The sequence below is a fragment of the Hetaerina americana genome, unplaced genomic scaffold (assembly GCF_022747635.1).
Source record: "Hetaerina americana unplaced genomic scaffold, ioHetAmer1.1.p SCAF_306, whole genome shotgun sequence".
Taxonomy (NCBI): Eukaryota; Metazoa; Arthropoda; class Insecta; order Odonata; family Calopterygidae; genus Hetaerina; species Hetaerina americana.
Window position 1 is genome coordinate 38,143 of NW_027286882.1, and position 27,332 is coordinate 65,474.

General features: G+C 40.0%; 1 protein-coding gene across 1 annotated transcript in view; it reads right to left on the minus strand.

The window, feature by feature from the left end:
- The window catches only part of LOC139691221 (afadin-like), a gene marked incomplete at its 3' end in the record, with an annotated part of 215,571 nt that overhangs the window by 36,546 nt on the left and 151,693 nt on the right, over positions 1-27,332 (minus strand). The window contains exons 14-17 of the mRNA XM_071588967.1: positions 24,547-24,894; positions 20,425-20,574; positions 8,996-9,322; positions 5,699-5,890 (exon numbers count right to left, since the gene is read on the minus strand). Coding sequence (XP_071445068.1) covers positions 5,699-5,890; positions 8,996-9,322; positions 20,425-20,574; positions 24,547-24,894 — 1,017 coding nt within the window. The remainder of the gene's footprint in view (positions 1-5,698; positions 5,891-8,995; positions 9,323-20,424; positions 20,575-24,546; positions 24,895-27,332) is intronic.

Below are 27,332 nucleotides of genomic sequence, written 5' to 3' on the forward strand. Positions count from 1 at the left end.
CAACGAGGTATAACTAAACTTGTCGGTGCACACCATCATTTGTTTCAGGATCATCAATAAAGTTAATGATAAAATTAGAATCCTTGAATATCATAACAGCATATGGGTATCATTCGTTTGAGGAAGTGCCATTTTTCTTTTATGCCAAGCATGACTCTAGCAGGCTAGATACCAAATCCATTCCACATTCACATCAATCACAGTTATTCATGGCACGAGTACCAAACCAAATTGAGAGCCAGGCACCACTGAAAACATTTCGTTTCAAACGACGCTGTGGAGACAATCAATACCCTTAACATGCCAAGTGAAGAATGTCAGAATCAGACAAAAAGTGTTCTTCTAAGAACTTCTTGTGCATAGCATGATGGAAACAGAAATTCATTACCAAGGGTTGAGAGCATTGGAGGTGTTGAAGTGAATTTATTGGTATCCGAGACACGTCAAACAAGCAGATCATGGAAAGTGACCAACATGCTTCCCTCATAAAAATGGCTTGATGAAGGTTAGCCCTGACACCTCTTCTCCATTAAAGGACCGCCACAGTTTTGAGGCCAACCATTCAACACAGCCTCCTCACATGAGACGCGAGTCTCCGGCCTTGTTGCCCCACAGGAAGGCATTTCCCTTGATCACATTGAGCTTCACTCCCCAATGGCTGTCCTCTTAACATCAATCAACACATCAGACTGACCGGAGCCTGACTCTGACTCCAATCACAACCTCTCCGGAGGGACCAACCTTCAACCCTCCCCATAGACACACAGCACCAAGAAGTATCCACTCATAGAGTGATCATGGCAGCAGTGACCACCCAAGGCAGCAGGCATGCCTGTATGGCCCCCGTGGCTCATGGGTCCGAGTCGGGGGAGATAGAGGTAGAGCAGTGGAGTGTTGGGCCCCAAGGGCAGCACCATAGCAAAAGGGAGCGAAGAAGCTCCTTTGATTCCCCATACAGAATCTCATGCTAAACACCCAGCCAACAAGGATGTAGAGAATCAGCCCCTGCGATTTGATGCAAGTTGGCAGCGGCCGTGTGCTCCCTGGTGGGCTTCATTTTGCACTGGGTGCCGCACTCACAAATACGCCCCTGCAATCATCTTCCCTTGGGATGATATCCCAACCACCCCTCGACTACGCATCCAAACAACCAGAGGAGAAACAACTGTGGTGGGAGAGGAAACTTCAACGCGCAAACGACGTGCATCTGCGCACTTATCCCAAGCACGCACATGCCAAAGGAATGGAAGTGATGCTATCGGCTAATGGATTCAAACAAAATATGGCTGAGAGCTTGTCAAGAGACAGTAAGAGTGAGTACATACAACACCGCCACTCCAAGGGAGGGAAGACGGGCTCTCTCACCCGCTTCAATATGGCAGGTGCTCCCCTCTCCCAAACCAACCCCAGACGGCCACCCTTTCGCAAGCCAACTGTTACTGAAGCCTCACCCCTCCCGACAGTGATGCATTGCCATCTTATTGGAAGGGGTTAGTGCGCCCATTTTGCTACTACAGCAGTGCCCCTGTTTTGCTACTATGGCAGTGGAGGGTGGGAAAGATCTCACAGGAAGTGGACCCACTCATTCAATGTCCGGGTGCTAAGAAGACTGTTTCATACCAGACATCTTGCAGTGATGATGTGTGAGTTACTTTGAATTATGCCATGGCAAACTCCTGTTTCACACAATTACAACCATTTTTATGCCCTGGGGATACGTGAAATTAAGTAGCTATCCACTGTCAACCAATGTTTTGACTACATGGCGCAAGTATCCTGAGGTAAAGAAAGATTCGTGTCAAACTCAGTCATAAAGAACACAGATTCTTATTTTGAGGGCCTTCCGAAATCCTGCTTTTTGGGTGGTTTAAAAAAGTTCAAGAAATGTTGGGAAAAGTGTATTGAGCCTTATAGTGATTTTGTCGAAAAATATAAAAAAAACCACCCAAAAAATTTATTTTTCTAATTCCAGTTTCTGGCAAAATTTGATGCAGTGGCGCTGCTCCAGTTGTTGCATCATTTTCCTTGCAATGAAACACCAAAGAGATCACTACACACTACCTCACTCAAATGCCACTCGCCAGCAACAGATGCTATCAGCAGATAGGAAAAACATTCATGCATCCGCACAAGGGTTCAAAGTCGTGGAAGGGCTCATGCAAGAGTGCTTCATTTGAATCTATCAGGTTTCTGCAAAAAAAACGCCCGATACTTTTCTAACAGATCTCGTATTCTTAGTGGATGAAAGAAAAAAGTAAAAATAATAAAGAAAGAAAAATTTCAGGAGAGCTGTTTGTTTGAGTGCAGTGCAGCTAAAGTGCTATGCGCACTTAACATTCAAGTTTTAGTCTGATGCTTAACACCTTTCAAATCACATTTTGTACATTGATAGCTTCTTCAATGAATCCATCATCGTTTAAATAAATAAATGTACTCACAAACAATTAATATTAGGTTCCAATGGCATAGTTTTGATTTTGCCCGCTCCGCCTTTGGTGTAACCCACAAGTCAGCATGGATTTAATAGGAAGTCTTTATTTCTAATACATTTATTGTGATGTGGCAGATACTGTTAAACTACCCAATTTACTTATCCAGTATTTTTCAAACAACTTGAGTTATCGTATACTTTTTTTTCCACAAGTAAACACTGGTAATATGAAGACAAATGAATAACAAAACAAATTAACCAAGTACAACAGATAACCCATACAGTATATATAAGCAATGAAGTCATAGAGTAAAACAACATGAGCAAAAAATGTAAGCCACTCACCAGGTTAAAAATCCCTTGTGCACCTTAATTCTCGAACCTGCGAGACGATTGCCCTCCTTTTGGGTAGTCAGGTTGGGTGAAGGAAAACCCTTACACATCCCCAAACCACCCTGAGTAAACCTCTCACCTTGACAGATGCCAAAGATATCTAACAGCATTTGATTGCCAGTCTTCAGTGATCAACCCTGCCCCTCCAGTGACTGTCCAATCATTCCTTATGCTACTTAAGGGGCAGGCCATGGCCAGGAACCATGGGAAAGGCTCCATAGGATAAGCTTAGAAGCTGATGGTGAGGGAAGGGCAATGGCAAGTCCTTGTTTTGCTTCAAAATCACAAAACATTACTGAGAAAGGTAACTTGCAGGTAACTGATTCAGAGAATAGATAAATGATTTGTACATGTCTGATGAATTTGAATTTTCCCATTCAGACCATTTTCCATTCCAACTTAGAATGACTCCATATGATCTAAATTATAAGAAGATTCCCATTTATATATGTTGGCAATTGTTGAGCAACCCTAAGTAGGGATCTGAAATGGGGACCACAATTCAAAGGCATTTAAACTAGAGCTTTACGTCCACTTCCACAACAGACTGGATTAGGGCATTGATTTGGGATTCTTATCTTGCCAGGTATATTGCACAATTGGGTTAAGTTCAGTGACTAGCTGAAGCATTTGTATTGGGAAATTTCATAAGAGAGGCCAGCCTTATTGAAATGTTGACAAAAATTGGGCTGGGAATCGCTCGAATCAAGGAGAAGACACACCAGTAATATGAAGAAATGTAATAAGAGGCATCAATTCAGCCTGAAGTGCGCATATACCAATCAAGCTTACATTGGGGATGCTGCATCGAAAGATAATTCAGACAGGCTAGAAAACACCTGGGGAAGGAAGACCATAGTTTTAAGAGAAAGCAGGGCATGTAGGGCCTTTTCCAAATGCATCAAAATATTTCCTTTTTGATTGTGGGATAGATTGGAAGGCTCAACTCAAAAGTAACCTTCTCAAGTATTATTGGGGCGTTTACGACTAGGCGGAGAAAAAGTGATTTTTTGTGAGAGTAAGTTGCCTATGCCTTGGTATACAGTTTTCCGTTTCTTGTATGAGTAACATTCCCACTACTTCTTTTTTACCACTACATGATACCACCTGACTGAATGGTCAACTTGCAACTATTTCATTAATAATAATAATTTTACTAAAATAAATAACCAAAATCTCCCAAAAATTAAGTTGGCAGTGATTTATTAGTAATTTAACATTAATCAATCATGTGGCATCCTCAATTGTCCAATGAAGAAGTTCAGAGGGCCATAGATTGATATTTTGACAGCCTTCCAGACTCTCAATTCCAGGAAGGAATACTGATGGTGGAGAAATGCTGAACCAAGTGTGTTGAAGTCAAGCAAAATTATGTAGAAAAATGAAATCATTGTTTGATTGAAAATCGCAGTCGATCATTTTCAGGCCGAGAACTTTTCACCTTACCCTCATATGTTTTCATTCATTTTATCCATTTCTACTATCAATGTAACCAATCGACCAGTTTTCATTTACATGAACGTTAGGTTAGCTAATAATAATATACACTAGTTTTCCTAAGTAATTTTCAAGGGCAAAGAAGCAATGCATGGACACCACTATTCTCCTGCTTACTTAATGTTACCCTCCTCTATCAAAGTCTATTTCAATGCAATTTGTTGAAGATGCTAAAATATTTAAGAATATTACAGTGGAAGTTATTTAATGTTTTGACACAATCTGGTTAGTGACAACTGAATTCCATTAGATGTTAGTGAACCTTATATGGATGAACGTAGCTAAAGGAGTTAGTTACCTTTATATTTTTCATAATGGATCATTTTGATATAACTGAATGAATTGGAAATTTTACTTGACTCTAGTACTTATAAAAAGTTCACTTTTATCTCTTCCTTAGGAATTTCCAAGACTTTAACATGCTATTTCTTACCTTGAAGAGTGAAATGAATACAGAATCAGCCCATTATGGTGACTCAGATGCCTTTTCCGAATTCTATCAACCAAAAGAGAGGCTGTTCATTCATCCTCTTTCAGAATTCAAGGCTGTAGATATTTACCCACGGAAAATCCACCTTGTGGCCATGATCAGCCCATCCAACAGTGATCACACAATCCAAGTAGTAGTAGTTTTGAGGGGAGGCGACCGACAGCTAAGGTCATTTGCGCCATAGGGGATGGACAGGAAAGGATGAAGGGTGGAGAGAAACCCGGCGTCGGCATTAGCCTACTCTTTACGAAAGGCGCCAAGGGGTCCGCAGCTTAACGTCCCATCCGACGGACGCCGTACTCACTCAAAGTGCCCTCCACAAAGCACCTCAAGTAGGGATCGAGATACCTCTGAAAAATATTCAACACCGCCGGGATTTGAACCCGCGCCCTCAGGGTGGGAAGCCAGTACGTTAGCCCCCGCACCATCTCGATCCCCACACAATCCAAGCCTGCATACTTCTCCTTTGTTTTTCCAACAAAATAAATGTGCTATCATGCCAGTCCCTTGAAGTTGGCCTTTCCTAATTTATTATCCTAAAATATCACTTTTTGCACAATTATAAAAAGTCAGTATTCCAAAATTTTTAATCCAATGACATTTGTAAGACAGTAATATACAATGGAGGACAAAATTTCATAGACTAAAAATAACACACAAATTTTAATATAGCAAGTACTCCATACCATTTGGTATAATGCAACCAACCATTGGAATGAACACACCAAGCCATGTCATATTTGAGAAATTTGAAAATATTGACACCAAAATGAAACATTATTACATTTTCAGTGATTTTAGCTTTTTGCATTTGATTGGGGGAGATGAGGATGAGATGTGGAATCAAACAGAGAGGAAATGCTACCCAAACAATGGAAGACACTCACTTTGGCTGCTACAATGCTGAGTCCCATCCCGCTGTTGGACTTGTGAAGCTTGATTACTTGCGTCTCCGGTTCCACCAAGTGCTGAGGGGATGTCATTTGAGCCGGCAGATGTCCTCCTGTGGAGCCATGCAGCCGGGATGACGACGAGTCCATCCCCCCGGAACGATTGCTAAGGGCACTTGGGCTTCGCGGCTGCAGAATACGAAATTATGAAAACATCACATTCCATTACCCACTATCATACTTTCACTAATTAATTACTTTCTGTCCAAATAAAATACTTTCTCTCTCTCTCTCCCTGTATCAACTATTAGATTAGATTGTCTGGGGTACTTTTTTTTTAAAACAAAAGCTCAGGAATTTTGATGCGAGTAAAATGAGAAATTTTATAAAATTGGGAAATCATGCAAAAAAGATGAAGTATGCAATCAAATAAAATGTTTTCTGAAAACATATGACATATTTCTCTGATTTCTTCTTCTGATGGCAAATGTCATTCTCCTCTAACACCTCGGCTCGAAGAGACCATCTGTGGATTGCAAGACTTGCTTTAAAAACAATGCTTTACCACTTATCAAACATGAACTTCTTGAAAAAACTAATTTTCTTTCAAACATCATATATACTATGAGATGAATTCAAAGTGATAACTATGACCAGGAACTAGCAGATTTTAATTTCACTAAAAGGCGCCAATTATTTCAAGGTGCAAATAGGCGAGTATGCGCAAAAGTACATGCATATTCATATAAGTGCCATCATCGACTAATATTCACGTAGAAGTGCATATTTATGCATAAAAGATTGCTGCTCTAACACTGCCCACTATATGCCACTTCAGTGACTTGGCGCCTATTGTGTACATTTAGCTGTAGACATTAGTTTTACGATGACCCTGGGCATAGCATGCAAATGATATGGTTACAAGCCAATAAAAAAGTCAGGCATAAGAAATAACCTAATTTAAATCATCAACCACAGCAACACATGGGGGTTGAAATTGATTTTTTGGTATTTTCGCATGACTCAGTCATCAGTGCAGATCATTGGGTTCAATTTCTGTGAGGTTTGTCCCGATGCAGAGTGGAAGGGTGAAAAATTCTGTAGTTTGATATGATGCATGATACTATGTCCTCCATGTTCTAGAGATTGGACCACTTTCATTGCACGATACAAAATACCTGATTTAACGCAAGTGCATTTCCAAAGTTTCTGAAAGGATATATTATAGCCAGCCACTGCTGTTTGCTATCGCTCTTCAATTATGGGGTCAGTATTGGAATTGACAAAAGAGGCAGAGGACTAACTTAACCAGCTTTTCATGAAGAATAAACTTTTGTCGGTTGTTTTGAGTGACACAGACAATATATAAAGATGCAAAAATTTAAGTCTAAGTCAATTCAGGGGCTTTGGAACATATGGCAAAAGAAGACAGGGAAGCTATAATTAAAAATACTATAAAAAGGGAATGATAGCCAAAAAATTCACTTTGCTGATATTGAATCAATGTTATCACAAAAAATAGAACGAATTTAAGCATAAATATTAAAATTTATGTTCAAAGCTCTGATAGTAACTAAATTGTCTCATTACCTATTATCAGTAAAAAAAAGCAGATATATGTACTCAAGAATAAAAGTAATTTTTGAAAAAAAAAATGTAAACAGGTTTGGCATAAATTTAGAATTCCTCTCTCGTTGTAACTTGTTATACAAAAACTCCTTTGTTAAGCGAGCCGTTTTCAGAACTGATATTTTTGCTCAAGATGCGAATTACTTGCTGTGTGAGGTGCTCCTTAAGTGAGGCTCAAATGCACATATACATATATTTAAAACCAGAAGCCTGAGAAAAAAGGATACCACAACTAAATATTTCCTATTAGGCCAGTTTCCCTTAAACAGGATAAAACTCGGTTTGAGGAGTCATCCCCTAAAATATTACTTCGTACATCGCCCCTCATTTTAACACTGTGTCAAGATATGAGTCACCCTCAGGCACAGGTCACACCACGGGTGTCGTTTTACTTCAGTGAAAAGGTGCGAGTGTGTGAGGGCGCAAGGCGCTGTGCCCACTTGCGATCGCCAACTCTTCCTGACAGATAAAGGGCCACACCACTGCCAGTGACTTTATCCATCAGAGCTTATTATTTGTGACATTCAGCCACGCATCCTGCCATTGCTTTAGGACTGAACAATTGCGCAGTGCCACCTTGAGATTGTCCACCAACGTGGAATCAGTCTCGTGCTTGTTCAGGGCTTCCTTTGCCACTGCGTCGGCTTTTTCATTTCCAGCAATTCTTGCGTGTCCAGGGACCCATAAAAGGGATACATTGTCACCCCTCTGAAGAAGGGATATGAAGCTACAGTATATCTCCTGGACGAGAGGGTGCATTGGGGAGGAGATCTGCTTCCCATGTGGTCCGCCTAAAAATCCTTTAATTACTTTGTGGCCTACACCACTATTCCCTTAGTCCCCGGATATTCTCTCTCCAGTTCAGTCTGCAATCTGAAATCATTCCTAAGAAATGAACGGGCCCATTAAATACTTGTTGCTTGCATCACAACGCATTACCTCCCCCACCTGCCTATCCGGATGGGGTCTTTTGGGTGGTAAAAGAGTGTTTCCCTCCATGCCTATATTTAAGTTTTGTCCTCCCACCTTCCCACATACTGGGGATGCTGCACCACTAAATCCGAGTGGTCGCCAGGGCTAGTTGGAGGGATACAGCACTTCAGGAGAGGTCGTCAGTTTTGGGGGGTATCTTCGATGCAAGGGTTTACCCTTGCACTTCTGACCACCCAACACAGACGCCGCCTGTTTACATAAAATCCAGAGCCAAAAATGGGTATATCACTCCCTGGGCCATACCGGACGACTGAAACCCAACTGGGAACCAGAGCGCCAACTCTCCACGATCCCCTTCTCTCACTTACAACAGGTCTCCAGGCATGGCAAATGCCCGTTTTGACTCAAGACCGCATGGTATGGCCACACACAGACAGCCTGGATGCATCCATTTGCTGACTAGGAGTTTGTTTTCGGGGTTCTCTCCCCACTCTTTTAGTCACATCTTACGACCAGCAGGGATACCCGAGTATTCTCAATTACCCTACCCACAGGGGTGCTATTGAAAAAGGGTATGTTCTCAGAAAACTTGAGAGGTTACTTTTCCAGAGAAATGAAACCAATGCAGGTTCCCCTCAAAAGTCAAACCCAACAAAATTGAAGCCAGAGTGCAATTCCTGATATCTGAAAACTTGCCCTCCTCTTATTTTTGCCATACCAAACAAGGCTTACCACATGTGGTATAATATTGGGTGTCTGCGGATGTTGTGAGTGACCCTCTGGGCTGATTGAGTGTTGAAGCATCGCACTGGGTGGAGGGGTCATGTACACGGTCCAGAAGCCCGCCGAAGTGTGCTGGGGCACCAAGCGGCAGACATTGGCCCTCTGCAGGGGTCCCAGCAGCTCAACAAGCCCAGGTGGGAGGCCTCTGACGACATCACAGCTGTATCCGTCATCTGGCAGGAGAAACTGGAGCCGAAGCAATTCTCCCTCCTCCTCCTCCAGCCTCACTTCGCGACCCTCATTGCGCACAAGGTCATCACACACATTCTCTGCCACCTGCAAAGGACACATTCAGACATTTATAGGGGCATTAAAAGCTTTGTTATTATCGATTTGAATTGTATCAGAGAAAATTCTAGCGAATACATTCATGCGAAAAAGATGCATCAAATGATATTGTAAAACTATTATGGGAAGAATCAACCCCAGCCGTACTCATTAAGAGTACAGCTGGCGTTGATTCTTCCTATAATATTCATACGTTTGTAGTTACTGTTCCTTTTGATTCATTGCAAAACTAGTTGAATACTTCCCAACTTTCTTGAATGCCAAATTGATGCAGCAAGAAAAAATTGGTAATTATGCTACTAGTGTTCACATGTAATATCGAAGCCAGAAAAGTGACCAGTTAGATATGTTAATGTGAATTTTTCCATGATTGTTGGTGATTATAAATTTCTAGAACAAATTAACGAATATGGTTGCCGTGATTAATCGTTTCAGGTGTAACTTTGTGGAATTGTTCCATAATGGAAAATGTCAAAAGAAAACTTGGCGAATACACATACGTAAAATTAATTTTAATGCAATCCGGGTTTCACTGTGGTGCAGCACCATCAGGGGTTCCTGGTGACTTGTGCTCACACAAAATCTGCCCATAACTGATTGAATACACTCACTGCAAAGGCAATTAGAAATACGTACATAATTGAAATAATTTTTTAATTAGTTCTGAATAAAATCAATATGTTTCATGGCCAAGTCTTCTATATTTTGCTTCTAATTGAGAGAGCATAGACAATGAGAGATAAGTTTGGACCATTTTGAATATCTTGGTTCCAAAATCAAAATTCTTTCTACCACTGGTGAAGAACAGTTGCAGAGCTAATTAAATTTGTCTTTTCTCTATTGTGCAATGACATACAAGTTGTTACGAGCACATGTCAACAAAAACAATTTCATAAATTGAGGAGCTAGAAGCATACATTTCATCTCATTAAAATAGGATTAAAAAAAAGTTTTCCAAAAACAAAAATACTGGAAGTTGCATCTAGAGAAGAGAAAAGGGATTCACAATGCCTGTCAGTTCCTCAATATCACCTTATTGTACTTTAATTATCGAGTATTGACTCAATCCTGAGATACTGTTGGCTCAATACTTTGGTACGCATTTATGGAGATTACGTTATCTTTCCTGTCATTTCCCCATTTACTACATACATGCATTTTTAACGCTTTTCCTAATTAAACTCTTTCAGTCATTTGGAAGATATACCACAGTTAAAACAATGCCTGTAATTCATTTGTCATAGAGTTTCCAACCACCTCTTTACCGGAGAATAGATTGCAGTCATGACATGAATTGGATATGCATACTTCTTAACTGTTTCAATATCTCAACAAGCTGTAAGAATACATTATTGTTAATGTATTTATTTCTGGAAATCTTTTTGTGACATGTGGTTATGCAACTGAAACTTTAAATTTACATGCTGAATATGATATGTGATTCAAATGCCCTGTATCAGTCCTCTTAATATAAATGTTGTGACGACTTTGAAGCAACATTTTTTCCTTCATTTAAATAACTTGAACTGCAGCAACTATTTTTTCTGGTAATGCTTTCAGATTTTATTGATCATCTTAATTGCCTTATCAATCTCTACAGCTAGGTGATTAGGGCAGGGGTTCCCATACTTTCACCCAGTTTCTCTTTTTCACAAATGAAGTGTTATGGATATTATAATATTACTTCTGGCTTTGGGGCTAATAGCTGACTCGCTCAATTAGAGGTTTGCAGTCCGATAGCATGCTCAATTAGAGGATTGTAGTCCAATGATATTCTCCGAATACACTTTCATTGATGAGCAATTACAAATTCATTCCTTTGCCTATAATGTCTTCTTTCAGAAATCCAAGTTATGATACATTACATTACTTCTTTGTAGGGTCCACAGATATCTTTAAAGTACATTGTCATCAAGTTTTTCCTTTGCCCTTTACTAATTTTTTCTTGATTTTTTGCGATAGCAGTCATAGCTTATTTTTAAGGTCCTGATAAGGATGGAAAAAATAATATACTTTTACATATTTTAGGCATCCAACATATCCCATGTGTTTATGTCATTTTGACTAATCGAACATAATTAAGGACAGCTATAGTTTGAGAGATAAATAATAATCCTGCTCTTTTACAGTATAAGTCTCTTTCTTATTATTTACCTTTACCCCAGTAATTAAGCATGTTAAAGGGAAAATTCTCCTATTCTAACAATTTGCTTTTTCTCACAATTTACACTTTTTCTCTGGGGTACCTAGAAAAGTGTAAATAAGTGGTTCTACTGTATTTTCACAAATGGAGAGCCTTGAAGGAATATTCCTGCAAAGTTTAATGGCACTCCACCGTACGTTCACACAAACCTCATACTCCATTTATTGATTGCGTGTTCTCCCACTACTTATTTCCATCTCTTTACATTTCCCAAGACCCATGATTACATATAGAATATAATTTCAATTATTAAATATTGTTCGATGAGATTTTTTCGCTTTTATACCTGAAATTACCTTTGAATGTGTTTTTGTTGCTTTAGCCTCTGGGTTGACTTCTTATGCATGTGACAATTGAGATTTTTGTTGAATGTACAAAAGAGGCCAATTACCAAACCATGTTGACCATAATTATTTGCATGGGTATAGTCCAGGACCGGAAGGATTCAACATTCTACCAAGGAATGAGAGTTTCATTTTAAACTCTTCCAATATCACACAGCACACAAAACACAGATTAACGATAATTGACCACCCAATTCCCAGGGAAATTGATATTCAGGGCCCTGATTCTCCAGCCAGTTATCCAGAAAAGATTTTACAATGCCACATAACTTTTAAATCCTCATGATTTGATATCAGAAAAAAGGATAAGTGGTACAATAAGATTACTGCCAAGAGAAAGTTTTGTTTGAGCAAATTACAATTCCTGTATATTTTCTCATAGTTTTGTGGAATGATCACCTGTTCAAATGAATTTAAAGCAAATGGTACAATTCACCAATGTACGAGAGGAACCAGTGTCCCAATTCTTGTACAAACTGCAGTAGCATGGATTTTCACCTATTCCTAGGTCACTGTTACATTCCTGTCCAGTCATTATCAGTGTTTTCGCCATTAACATAACGTTTTCAAATCTACAACTGTGGCTCATTATGTTCCTCAAGGCTCAACACTGGGGCTTCCACTATTTATCATACACATTAATAATCTGCCATTTAATTTATTTGATAGGATTACAAAAGGTTACCCCCTTGCTGATAATTTTTAAATTAATCCCTTCAATTAATCTAAAAATAAAATTGAAATTAAGATGTCAAATAGATCTTAAATATTCAAAGATTTGTGCTCTGCAAGCCTTCTGTCCATTTATCTTAGAACAACACATGACACCCTCCTCGGACTACAACCTTGACGTGGTGGAAGGGCTTGTGCGTTCCGATGACCCCTAGAGCTGTGCTGGCGGGGGTAATAATTATTACTCCTGGTAGGGTCACCCATGCCAGATAAGTCGAAGGTTAGGAGCCAGACAAAAGGTAGTCCACGCAGCGTCTGTTCCTCAGTGAGGCGGCTACAATGGCGTCTGACCCCAGTGGGGCGGCCAGTAAGTGATGGTGTCACGTTAAAAACACTATTGAGGAAGGCAACGGGAAACCACCTCAATTATCATTCCCAAGATTTACATGATGGACTATACAGAGATTTTGAGTCCTGGAAACTACAGGGCTTGGCACAATCGGCCGTGTGTCGTGCCCAGCAGCGGGGGAGGCAAGGCTTCCACGGTCGTCATCCCACGAAACCCTTGCAAGGGAAAACCAGCAGCAGCAGGACAGAAGACGCAGGAGAAGAAGACCAAATTAGTTAGAATAGGAACGTGGAATGTTAGGACAATGATGAGGACAGGGAAATTGGAGAATGTTAAGCGAGAGATGGAAAGGGGAAACATAGATATTTTAGGTATATGCGAGGTGAGATGGAAGGATAGCAGGGATTACTGGAGTGATAAGTATAGAATAATATACAGCGGTGGGGACAAGAGCTAACGAGGGGTCGCCATAGTATTAAATTACGAGGTAGGAAGAAGCGTAGTCAACATAGAGCAGGTAACGGATAGAATACTACTAGTAAAGATAAAAGCAGAACCGACGAACTTGGTTATTATTCAGGTATACATGCCAGCGAGCAACCATAAGGAAGAAGAGGTCTAGAGGATATACGATCAGTTAGAGGACATAATAGCATGTGTTCCTGCAGGGAAACATTTGATAGTGATGGGAGATTGGAATGCGACAGTAGGCAAAGGAAGAGATGGTGATGAGGTCGGGGACTACAGTTTAGGCACGAGGAATGACCGCGGGGAGAAAGCAGTTGAGTTCTGCAGGAGACAGGGGCTAGTCATCACCAACACTTGGTTTAGACACCACAAAAGATGCAGGTATACATGGAAAATGCCAGGTGACTCAGAAGGTATCAGCTAGATTATATCCTGGTTAGACACAGGTTTAGGAACAGTGTATTTAATTCGCACAGCTTCCCGGGAGTGGATGCGGACTCTGACCACAATTTAGTTGTTATGAAATGTAGAGTGCGTTTCAAAAAGGTAAGGCAGGGGCGGCGAGTTAGAAAATGAAATGTAGAAGCATTAAATGCTTTGAAAAGGAAGGAATACAAACAGGTGGTGTAGGAAATCATGGAGGATGGTAAAGAACTAAGTACTATCGAAGAAAAATGGGAAAGTTTCAAGAAAGGGTAATCTAAAGCCACATAAGACACTATTGGAACCATTAACGTTAAAAGGACTAGGAAACCATGGATCACGGATGAGATGATTACAAAGATGGATGAGTGGCGAAAATGGAAGAATGTAAATACAGAATTAGGAAAAATGAAGTACAAAGAATTGAACAATAAATTGAGGCGGGTAACAAATAAAGCAAAAGAAGCATGGTGGAAGACGCAGTGCGAGGATATGGAAAGTCTGCAGAGGAAGGGTGAAATCGGTGCGCTGTACAGCAAAGTTAAATCTTTATCGGGAAGTAAGAAAGGAAGATCTATGCTAACAGTTAGAGATAAGGCGGGTAAGGTAATAGTTGACACAGGAAAGTTCCAAGAGAGATGGAAGGAGTATATAGAAGAACTTTATCGTAAAGAACTTAGACCAACAAAGTTAGACATTGAAAAAGAATATGACGTAGAGGAAGACAGCTTAGGTCCAGGCATACTAGACAATGAGATAGAAAGGGCATTAAGGGAGATGAAACTAAATAAGGCCGTGGGGGTGGATAACATTCCCGCGGAACTATTGAAATGTTTAGGAAAATGTGGGAGGAAGAGGCTATATGGGCTGATCCATAGTATTTATGAGGAGGGAATCTGGCCGGAAGGCTTTGTGAGATTAGTTATAGTTCCTATTCTAGAAATAGGTAAAGGCCACGTCATGTGAGGATTACAGGACAATTAGTTTGATATCCCACGCAGCTAAAGTTGTTTTTAGGATCATAAACAAAAGGATAGAGAGTAGGGCAAATGATTTCTTAGGGGATGATCAGTTTGGGTTTCGGAAGGGGAGAGGTACGCAAGATGCCATTGCAGCAATGAGATTATAAATCGAGAGGAATATAGAACACAACCAGGAGGTATTTGCCTGTTTCGTAGATTTTGAAAGCGTTTGATAGAGTGAATTGGTAAATACTAATCAGTATATTGCATAAAATAGGAATAGATTGGAAGGATAGGAGGCTAATCCACAACCTGTACATGTCTCAGACTGCTCAGGTATGAGTGGGGAACGGGGAGTCCGGTTGGGCAGTGTTAAGAAGAGGTGTAAGGCAGGGTTGCCCATTATCACCGTTGCTGATCAACCTGTATGTGGAGGTAATGATTAAAGAGGCATGGGAAGAACTCGAGGTAAATATGATGGTGGGCGGGGAATTCGTAAAATCAGTTAGGTATGCTGATAACCAAGATTTAGTTTGTCAGTCAGTTGCAAGCATTGCCTAGTGCATAGCAAATTCAGTACGACAGGTATGGGATGAGAATCAATATTAATAAAACGAAGGTTATGCGATTTTCTAGAAAGAAAAAGGCTAAGCTTAACATTTAAGTAGGAGGGCAAAAACTAGAGCAGGTAGAACAGTTTAAGTATCTCGGTAGTGTTTTAGAACCAACACGGTCAAAGTAGTAGGGACGTAAGGAGAAGAATTGCGCTAGGCAAAGAGGCTTTCACAAGGAGGAAGGAGTTAATGATGGGGACGTTGAGTAAGGATGTTAAGGAAAGACTCGTAAAAGCTTTAATTTGGAGCGTATCTATGTACAGCACGGAAACGTGGTCATTGAAGCAGGAGGATAGACGTAGACTGGAGGCTTTTGAAATATGGTTTTGGAGAAGAATGGAGAAGGTGAAATGGACAGAGAAGAAAACAAACGAGGAAGTACTTGGTATGGTGGGCGAAGAGAGGGGTTTGTTGGGAGCAATCCTATGGAGGCAGGAAAAGTGGATGAAGGGGGTAGTGACCGGCAGCGGGATGTTGAAGACTGTAACAGAGGGGAGAGTGTTAGGCAAACGAGGAAAGGGAAGGAATAGGATAGGGATGTTGGACTGGATGAAGGGAGGAAGAATGTACTCAGAGCTGAAGAGGGACCTGATGTAGAGTGGGATGTTGTGTTTGGCTAGGGGCCACAAATTATTTAATTAGTAATTACGTCCATCCAAAAACCTACCTTAACCGGTAGATTACCTAATAATAATAATAATAACACATGACATCGGCATCTCTCTTAATAGCAGGGGGGCACTTCACAAAGATTCAGTAAATTTTCTAGGATTACATATTGATCCGCTTATGAAATTTTAGACCAGCAGTGTCAAATGAGCAATTAAAATTTCTACAGGAATCTTTTTAATTGGGAGATCAAGATCCAATCTGGATTAGTAGTTATGGAAAAGAATCTGTTTTGCCCATGCCCACAGTCACATAATCTATGGTATGCTTTTGTGGGCTATGCGTGCCAACATTATTAGGATATTAAGACCACAGAAGTTGGCCGTTAAAGCCAGCTTCCGATAGAAATCACACCTGGCATCAGTTCATCAGATTTAATGTTTCTATTTCAGATCACTCCACTACAAATACGTAGAAAGACACGAGAACAAAAATAACAATGAACATATAGGTTTTGATGAACTATATCATCTCCACATGGAAATCGCAGTCATGTGCCGACTTGTATACCTATTTTAACCGGGGAGGAAACGAGAAGGAAAAATGTGGTAGGAAGAGGGAAGAAAATGCAGAATGTGGCTTGAATGGATAAAGGATAGAAGGGTTAGCAGAGGACAGTGAAATATCACTTCAAATAAAATGAAATACGTACAATGGTACAGACATTAAACACAAAAGAGAAGGTTGGGATCTCACTTTGGTGATTAGGAAGTCACTTTGGTGCACCATATCTGTAGCAAGAAATGGTAACTGAAGAGTGGGGGCAGGTGGAGGTCACCTGGCTCTGGGGATAACTAAGATCACAAGAATTGGTTGGAAGAGAGAAAACATTCGCTACACTTAGCACACACACTGGTTGGGGGGCAATGGGAGAACAAACGAAACGAGGGACATGCGAGCATTTCACCGTCAGGTTACGCTGCAAGAGAAGTTGATGGAAAGAGGAGGGGGAGGTGAAATGTATGGGGTCCGTTCAAAACATATCCGAACTTTTTGAATAACATGCATTGAATTAGTAATTATTTTAATGCGCTTGGAGGCGTTGTGTCCATGGAAACTTCACCTTCACCCACTTCACCTTCAACCACTTTGTTGACATTGTAGTGTGGGTTTCTCGGAAACCCACACTATTGGTTAACTCTTCCAAGCATACCAGACAATGTATATAGCGCGGGTTTCTCGGAAACCAAGGCAAGACAATGTCCGCTACCGAATTCCCTTGTTGTTACATTGTTGCCACTATGTAGCGACTCAGAAGTCCCTCCCCCCGAAGGTGCGATCCTATATAAAGTGAGACGCTCCTGAATCAGGACCCCATTCCCTTACCGACTCCTGGAACCCCATTCCTTTCCCGATTCCCATTCCTTACCAATTCTTCATCCGATACCCTGTCTCTGGGCCCGTCGGTCGAGACACCAGAGATCCACTGCCTTGCCCCGCTGCCACGTCCCTACTCCCTGGTGCCTGAGCCCCATTGCTTAAAGGGTTAAGTAAAATATGCATAAACCAAATACGACTCTCTCATTCTGTTGCTACGCTCCCACCAATGATGTCACGGCCGCCAACCACGCGACAACATCTTGTTTCGTTAACCAGTTACGACCATTTATGTGAAGGGGTGTTCGTGGAGTGCGACGAAAAAGGATCCACGGAAATGACCTCTTTTAAGGGGCAGTGTTATTCCATGAAATACTGCACGAAACTCTGCATATCCTTCACAGAAACTTTTAAGTTGATTATCTAGGCTTATGGTGAGGATGCCATGTAACACACCGCGTATTATGAGTGGCTTACTGTGTTCCAAAATGGACAGCAATCAGTGAAAGACAATGAACGTCGACTGATGACCCCTACATAAAGAACGTGAACAATCTCATTCATGAAAATTCATTTGCTTGACTATCAGGAAACTTGCGAAAGAATATGCCATCTCAATTGGTTCATGCTATGAAATCCTGACTGAAAAGTTGAGGATGACAACGGATCAGAAACAACATCCGGATTCAAGTCTGTCGGGAACTGTTTGATCAAGCAGAAGAGGATGAAACCTTCTTGTCCAGGATCATAACAGGTCATGAGTTATGGGTTTGTCAAAACATAAGTGCAATCTTCACAATGAATTGGTGAAACATTTCCGACCCTAAAAAAGCTCAAAAATTCACTCGAATGTCAAAGTGATGTTGACTGTTTTTTTTTTCAATACAAAGGGGATTGTACATCACAAATACCTACTTAAAGGCCAGACAGTCTACAGGGAGTACTACCTGGGGATTATGAAATGCTTAAGAGATAGAATCAGACTAAAATGGCCCGAACTTTGGGGGAGCGGCTAGTGGTTTTTTTGCCACGACAACGTGCCCGCTCATTTGTCTCTCAGAACTCGTGAGTTTTGAGCCAAAAACAAGACCGCTCTGCATCCCCACCCACCCTACTCACCACACCTGACCCCATGTCACTTTTTCCTGTCCCCAAAACTGAAAACTCTGCTCAAAGAAAAAAGGTTTGCCACCATGCAAGAGATAGAGATAAATTTGATGGTGGAGCTCCGGAGCATCCTAAGCTGAGATGGTGGAGCTCCTGAGAATGTTTTGAAAAGTGGAAACACCTTTGGGATAAGTGTAGACGTAGGGGAGGAGACAACTTGGAAGGGGGGGACTATGAACAATGATTTGTTATTCAAGTATTTTTTGCAATAAATAAATTTCAGGCACTATTTGACCTGAACTTGAATGTCATTATGAAGGGGAGTGCTCTTCTTTACCCACTGGATGATTTTTAATTGTTCCTTTGCATCTAAATTTTTCCCTTTATTTAGCACATGGAGTACTTGCAAATCGAAGTTACAGGTATGGTTAGGCTTGAGTATGTGTTGGGAAATCACCATGGAGGGGTTGCCTTGGCCCAAGCAGTTTTCACATTCTTTGTTTTGGCTGGCAGAGTTTGCCTGGCCCACACATGAGCTTTTGCAATCTCATAGTATTGCATACACTCCATTTTTTCGTGATTCACGAATTACACCTTCATTTATAACATACCAAAGAAGACACTTTGAAATGGGTATAAAAAGAGCCTGAATTTATCCTTTGCAATTGCGTTGGCTGTCTCCTATGCGATGTCATTCATGAAGGTGATTACAGCATTGTTTATGGCAGTGCATTTGATAGTTTTCAAGTTCACAGTTGAAATAAAATTTTTACAGAAGGATATTGACAAGTCTATTCATCATTGACAGGGAACTGTCTACTTTACAGCTAATCAAGCAGCAAGAATCTGATCTATAAATGAAGGCTTCCCACAGATATGCAACACCTGTTTTCCTTTAAAAACATTCATGATATGTACAGGTACATAAAAAAACATTAAAGGGTTTTGAGAGATGTTCAATTAAATTGCCCAATTTTTTGACTTCACATATAAGTGATTTACTTTGAAATTTGCTTTGCACTTATAATCAAGAAACACAGATCACGGAAGTACGTGGAATATATGGTCATGATTGAAATGGATATTTACAGAAACTTTACACTTTCATTCCATCCATTTCCATTCAATTCTCCACTTTTTACCGATGGAAAGCACATTTTGTCCGTTTCTCAGCCATTTTGTAATTGGTGGATTTATAGATTTGCCAGAACACACAACTGCCATCAAGTGAAGAGCACATTGTATTTGCTTTTCAACAAGCCAAACCAATAGCATAGCCAGGAAAAACAAATGAATGGCAAAGGATGAATTATAAAATAAAATTTCTAACGCAGATTCATATTCTTCAAATGATAACAATTAAAATGATGCAGGTGGTCAATGCCTTACTTGCTGCATTGTAAAACTATTAATGTTTGCTCTTGCCTCAAAATAGAATAAGGAATTCCCAAGGCTATTGAATGAAAGGGAAACAACAATGGGAGAGTAGGTGTAGTACAAAAATGTTCAACGTGAAATATTCAATACCACTGGCAACTTTTGATTATGTGAAATTGAAAACTTCTAAGAAATCCGGGGTGTTTCAAACTTGCATTTTCAAAAGAGTGTATTGAAGTTATAACGTCTTTAATTATCTGAGCAATTGTAATTTTTTTGAAATTTTGAGGTGCTGGGAAGAAGAGGGAGGATAGCACGGAGAATACACAAAACAGATAGTCAAGAATTAGCTGTATTTTATAAAAGGTGTATTAATACAAAATTGACCACACTAGAGTTGATAACTTTTTTGAACTTATATTGTTAAACAAATGACTGTGTTTTAACAATGGTATACATTTAATAATACTTAAAGCATATAAATAGTGCTAGTACTAAAGGGAACTATGCATAAGAACTGAGCACCACCGATCCACATCTGACGGAGTGAAAAGGCAGGAGGGAGGAGAAGGACTAGGCACTGACCCTGACAACATTTTCCACAAGGTCCATGGGGATTCTGCGTTCGTCAGGAGCATGCTGGTAATTGGTGAGGAGAACCCTCAGCTGCAGAGAGTTCAGCTTGAAGCAGGCCGAGTTGATTGCACACAAATCCTCGGCATTGTACTTGGGAGCCTGGAAGGAAAGAAGATAGCACCAACAATATTAATCAATTTGTCAAGCACTAGGTCCACCCAAGAATATATGAATAAAGTTTTGAACACCAGCCTTGGCTTAAGCATGCCACACATCTGTGCACGCAGAGATCCATTTGAGACAACTGTTCCGCCATCAAAGGACAGATTAAATTAAGAAGAGAGAGGATAGGATGGATGAAATCCGCCTAAATTAAGAATCATTTGGCACTTTTCACCATACACTGTTATGAAGTCTCTTCTCCAGCAAGGCAGGTGTTCTGTTCCACTATCAACGATCCTAAGGCTTACTTGCTGCCAATTACCTCAACAGGCCAAAGAGGAAGAAACCCTCTCGGACAACTGAATGCCATTAGCTCATTTTCACTCAGTCCCAGCTGAAGTGAATTTGTAAATCAGCCTTGCTGAGCATAAGGGAGGATTATTTCCCCAGCTCATTCCAACAAAATTTGAAAACATTCATTAAATTAAGGTCACAAGTTAAATTAAGAAGGATGTTAAGGCAAGAACTATGACTTGAGAATATTTTTCATTGGTGTATTATACGATTACATTTCATCCTAATGAGAAGTCTTGTCTCCTTTCCCCATAGAGTATTCTAGGGCAAAGAGATAAATTAAGTTTTTTTTAGGAAATTGTGTCTTTTATGCACAACAGCAGGGTTTGGACAAGGGGATGAACATGGTAGTCAGCCAACAAACATAACTCTCCAATGGACACACATCTTTAAATACACGCATAATTATGGCCACTTGATTGATGTGACCTTCCTCTAAACATCCATGAAGGTCTCTCCAACACTTCCTTCACAAATGCCCCACTCCACCATTCCCAGCACAGATTTCCCAACACAACCTACTTAATTCATTCTCACATGCAATTCTTTCACATTCAACATTAACCATTACATTCAGATCAAAGGTTGTGCCTTGGGAGGTACGTTCATTCCATCATATACCTGTCTCTCCTATGGCCTCCTTGAACAAGATCCTCTCTCCCATCACACCATGAAACCCTCACTTTGGCTCAGATATGTCAACAATATCTTTCTCATTTGGCAACATGGCATGGACTCCCTCCAACCTTTTATCTCTTCCCTCTATACAGCATATCCCTAGCTTCCTTCACTTCCATCCATTCAAATCACATTTCTAGATGCCCTAATTCATTCCTCAACAACAAATTCAACACCTCAGTTCATATCAAATGCACAAACAAACAACTGCATCTTCATTTCAATAACTTTCATCCTCTCTACACTAAACAGTCAATCCTGCACTCCCTCTTCACCTTCCAGACCAGCACATCTTCAACGACCCTGAATCCCTGAAGACATTCCCATGAGAAATTAATACCTCTCTCATCCAGACTCCCTTCTACACAAAGTAATCCATGGTCAATCCAGGTTTACCAACATTAACAGAAGGAAAATTAGACGATAGTCAATTATTATGTCAATTGACAAAGTCAATTATTTCATTACATTTCAATAGACGATAGTGTTTCGGCAGTAGGCATTGCACCTTTGGAATCTGAAGAAGAGCCTGCTGAAAAATCACTTAAAATTGCTAACGTCTGGGAGAGATGGTATATTATCAAAAATTTTATAGCGGCTGGACACAGATATGCAACAACATTATGAACATTTGAGAACTACACAGGACATTGTAATTTGCACAATAAGTGGCTTTTTCAAAACATTTCCCACTTTCTCTCATATATCTGAACATCCAAGTGCATCATATTCCAGGGATGGAATGTAGAAAGTCCACATGCATGTATATATCTTAAAATAATTTACTCAAGTGTGGTTTAAAAACAATTTTATTTTTTCTAATAGTGATTGTTACTTTTCCTTTAGGTCAATTCTTAACTCATTACACATTGATAAATTAGCCAATAACACAATCACTGTTGATAGAATTGACTTAAGCTTAGCTGAGCTAATTTCAGAGGATATTCTGCTAAGTATTTTATTCAAATAGGATTTCCTCAAAATTATACATCATTTTTTTATACTCAAAGCTTCCCATTCACCACAGAAAATCACTGAGTCATCGTGGATAAAGTAATCACAAAATAGGGGTAAAAATAGTCCATTGGGTTACTTACATCAAATCCCCTGTTTATACAAATTGGGCTTGATTTGGAAAACCTCTGCCTCCATATGGTTGATGTTAGAGAGGATTTACTCTAATTACGAGGGCGATCTTAAAAGTACCCGACCCAACAAAGAAAAAACAAAAATTTTGGAGAAAAATGTATCTATTTTTCAACATAATTTCCTTTCAGCTCTATACACTTTGCCCAGCGATTTCCAATAGATTCGATACAATTTTTATAATAAGAACTGCCTTACTCCTCAAAATAGCCATTAATTGCCAACATCACTTCTTCACGGAGGGAATATTTTTGACCACCGAGCCAGTTTTTGCAGGTCAAGGTTGCGAACAAAAAATAATCCGAGGGAACTAAATCTGGCGAATAGGGTGCATTAGGTAGCAATTCAAACTTTAATTCATGAATTTTGGCTATTGCAATACGGATTTGTAAGCTGGTGCATTGTCTTGATGACAGAACACTTTCTTCTTAGCCAAATGCGGCTTGATTTCTTCGCTCAAACGTTGCAATAAGTTTGCATAATACTCGCCGTTGATAGTTTTTCCTTTTTCAAAATAGTCGATGAAAATTATCGCACGCGCATCCCAAAAAACCGACGCCATGACCTTGCCTGCAGATGAAACGGTCTTCACCTTCTTTGGAGGCGGTTCTCCCTTCTGAATCCATTGTTTTGATTGATCTTTTGTCTTGCGTGTGAAGTAATGGACCCATGTTTCATTCATGTCCATGAAACGACGCAAACCTTTAACTTCATTGCTGTGAAACTTTGCTAAACACAATTGAAACATCTTCAGGGCACTGGTTTTGCTTGAGCGTGAGCAAACACTGCACCCATCTTGCACACAGTTTCCTCGTGTCCACATTTTCAGTTAATATGTGATGTACCGCACTTTTTGAAATGCCAACTATATTTGCTAGCTCACACGCTTTCAGTCAACGATCATCCAGTATCACTTTGTGGATTTTCTTCACCATTTCTGGAGTCGTCGCCTCATTTGGTCGATCAATGTGATGCCCACCTTGGCAGCTCATATGGCCTCATTTGAACTCCGCTATATAATATTTTACTCTTGTAAATGAAGGAACAGACTCACCCAGTGTAGAATCCAGTTCAGCTTTGATATTGGTTGGGCTAAGGCCTTTCAAATAAAAGTATTGTATCACATAACAATGACCAATTTTCTCCATTTTCACAAATTCACTGAAAATCTTAACTATTGATGGCTGCCAAACAAATACTAAACAGTGTGGTGTCTTCAAACTTGAAGAATATAGGTTGTCTACTTTCTAATACAGTGATATTTTTACTAACAACTACCGCATTCTCTAGTTCAGGCTGGGTACTTATGGGCCCCCCCATGTACCTAAGAAATTGGCAACTTTTATCTCAGCTTCCTCCAGTATATACAGTTTTATATATCTACCTAGGAGGTATTGTTAAATTTTAATTATTACTAAGAAATAACCATGACATCTGGATAAAATTTAATCTGCATATTAATTGATTTTTATGTGCATAATTTTGTTAATCACAGCCATTCATGTTGATTTGTTTTCTTTCAGAAAGACATAGATTGAAGTAAAAGATTCAGGTCTGAGTAATGACTTGTTAAGTTCAAATGACAAGTTCAGATCTTAGCAATGAGAGAATCAAAGTAACAAGTAGTTACTATCTGGCCACCTTCATTTGGCAGAAAAACAGTGATTAATGGAAACTTGAGTCTGAGTGCATGCAATCAGGAGTATAAGTACAATCATAGACCCCTTAAAATGACCACCCAAAGTGTCTACTGCCCAGGCTGGTGTGTCGCTTCCACAGAAATGCACTTGCCTGCAGAAGGTGAGCCACCTGGGTGATGCGAGACAAGTGACAGTCGGCGGCCAGCTCCAGCCCCTGCCTCTCGGCCCACGCCTCCACTCGGGCCAGCCGCGCACCAAGCCGCAAGCCCCACTCACGGCTGCAGTAAGAGGGGGCCCTTGGCGAGAGGTGGACGTGGTGCACGTGGTGAGAATGGTGCATTGCATTGTTGGCGCTAGATGCCACGGCAGAGGCAACCACTCTGTTAAATGTCCACACATTCACATAGTGGAAGAGCTGAGAGAAAAGTTGGATTGTCAGAGCGGCATTCACGCGACATCGGCGCAATAGAGCCATCGCTGATGCCAACACCTGCAACACCTGCAGGAATGAAGAGAAAATATTGGAATGATTTCAATCATAAACATACATGATTCTTGAGCAGTGAAAACCATTGTTAGACCTCATTACAATATATGTATGTACTGTGGATGTTCATTAGAATAAATGATGAAATGAAAGGTTTCACCATGTGATATCACCAAAAAGTGATGGAATGAACAGTAATTAATAATTATGTGATTAATTTCATACCCTTAAATATGCTACCCATATAAAATTTGTTATTCACTTAAAGGTCAGCTTTGGTATACACAATCAACCGATCAGTAAGTTCAAAATTCCAGCTCCCTTCAAAATGTGACAACAAGAATCTACTGTATATGTTTTAGCAGCACTGAGTACTCAAAGAACTGTGGATGATGCTGCGGCAGTAAATTTGACAGAGTCATCCACCTATGTGCACTGAAATTGATGCATTCCATTATTGAGGATATTATTCCCTATGTTATCCCACGATCACGGTTTCTGGCTGAAATAACTTAGTGATTCTTTGAGACTCTCAAAATCCCTAAATTAACAAAACTGCATGAAATGCCAACAACAGATATCTACTACAGAACCACCCACTGATAATACACACACAAATTTTGAGAATTTTGTAGCACAAAATATTATTTTTACACTTAAATTCTCACCCTTCATATTAGTTTCTTAGCGTTGACTAACTTGTAATCTGCATTTAAACATAATATCTATTTTTAAATATATGAGTATATATATTATGAGTAAAATCGAGCTGTAAAGAGAGTGAAGTAAGAGTGATGCACCTATGAACACAAAGTGGCATTGGCTCTTGCGAGGTATTCACATGACCACCCGAAACTTTATGCGGTGAAGCAGACAATTTCACTTTGAATCATACCAATAACTGTGCCAGACATGCAAGAATGTGCCCGCCATAGCACACATTGTGGGGGCATGGAAAACAGGTGCATCGTCTGAAGAGAGGCATCAACTTATTAAGGCAGTGACTATGTGTGCTACAAATCTATTTAAAGTTAATGCTTTGCCACATTTTCACTAAATATTTAATTGCCAGAAAAAGTGAATGTCTGGAGAGAACTTTGTAGTAAAAAAGAAAAAGGATTATATCATTAATTGTTAACTAATTACGAGGCATATTCATAAAGTCAGGGTCGTTTGCTTAAATTTAAATATTGCCGCTTCAGAACACAGTTCTAGTTTATGGACCTACAGTTATGACTGAAGGAAAGGTTAAACAATGGTGCTGTGATTTTAAAAATGGACAAAGAAACATCCTTGACGAAGAGTAAAGTGGCAGGCCCAGTATTCTGACCGATGAAATTGTTTCGTAAGTAAAACAAAAACTGCAATGTGATCGTAGATTGACGATTAATGGCCTGGCTGAACATTTTCCTCAACTTGGACGCACTTTTGTCAACAATATTGTCACAGAAATCCTCTGATACCACAAATTGTGTGCAGGTGGGCACCGAAAATACTCACCTAGCACCACAAAGAGCAAAGAATGTCCAGTGGACGAGAGTTTTTGGGCCCCCCACCGCACCTAACCTTGCACCTAGCGACTACTTCCTCTTCTTGCACTTGAAACAGTGGCTCAGTGGACAACATTTCAAAACCAAAGACGAACGAACTCAAGAACGGCGTAGTCAATTGGTTCAACTCTCAGGCGGCGAGCTTCTAGGCCCAGAGGGGTTAAAGAAGCTGGTGCAGCAGCATGAAAAATGCTTAGAAGTGAACGGCGATTATGTCGAGAAGTGGGGTAGGTTGGTAGCTGACTAAAAGTGCCAATAAAATGGGTTTCATATCAGTATATTTTTTCCTCTGACCAAACGGCCCTTACTTTATGAGCATGCCTCATATTTTGATTCCTTTTTGTTTTCCACAAATCGAATTCACATTGCAGGTAGGTTCATTCCACTGCAGAAGAAAAGGTGAATAATTCACAATCCTAAACAATATACACATAATTTTATTTCAACAAACATTCAGCTTAACTAACTTTTTTCCACATGGAATGCATCACCATATTGCACATTATTTATATCAGAAAAATTGTCCAGCTTGACAAGTGTTCCGCTTCATGTGAGATATTCCAGAACGAATTATGCTCATTGCCCACTCTATAATAAGATTTTTGAAAAAAAAAGGAATGCCAAGATAAATATTGAAATCGGAGGACATCAGTCAGAGGAACCATTCATCTATCTATCTTGGAAGTATTTTGGGTTGAAAAAGACAAATATAGCATGGAAATATGAAGTTAGAATGACAAGATCCCAAGAAACAGTGTGTTTATGACATAAACTGTCGGTAAAGGATTTGGGAGAAGAAAAGCAAAACTTTGATTTAGAGTTGAGATATTTGCAGCATGGAAATATTTTCATTGAAGCAAGGTGATAGGTAAAGATCGGACGTTTTTGAGATGTGGGGGT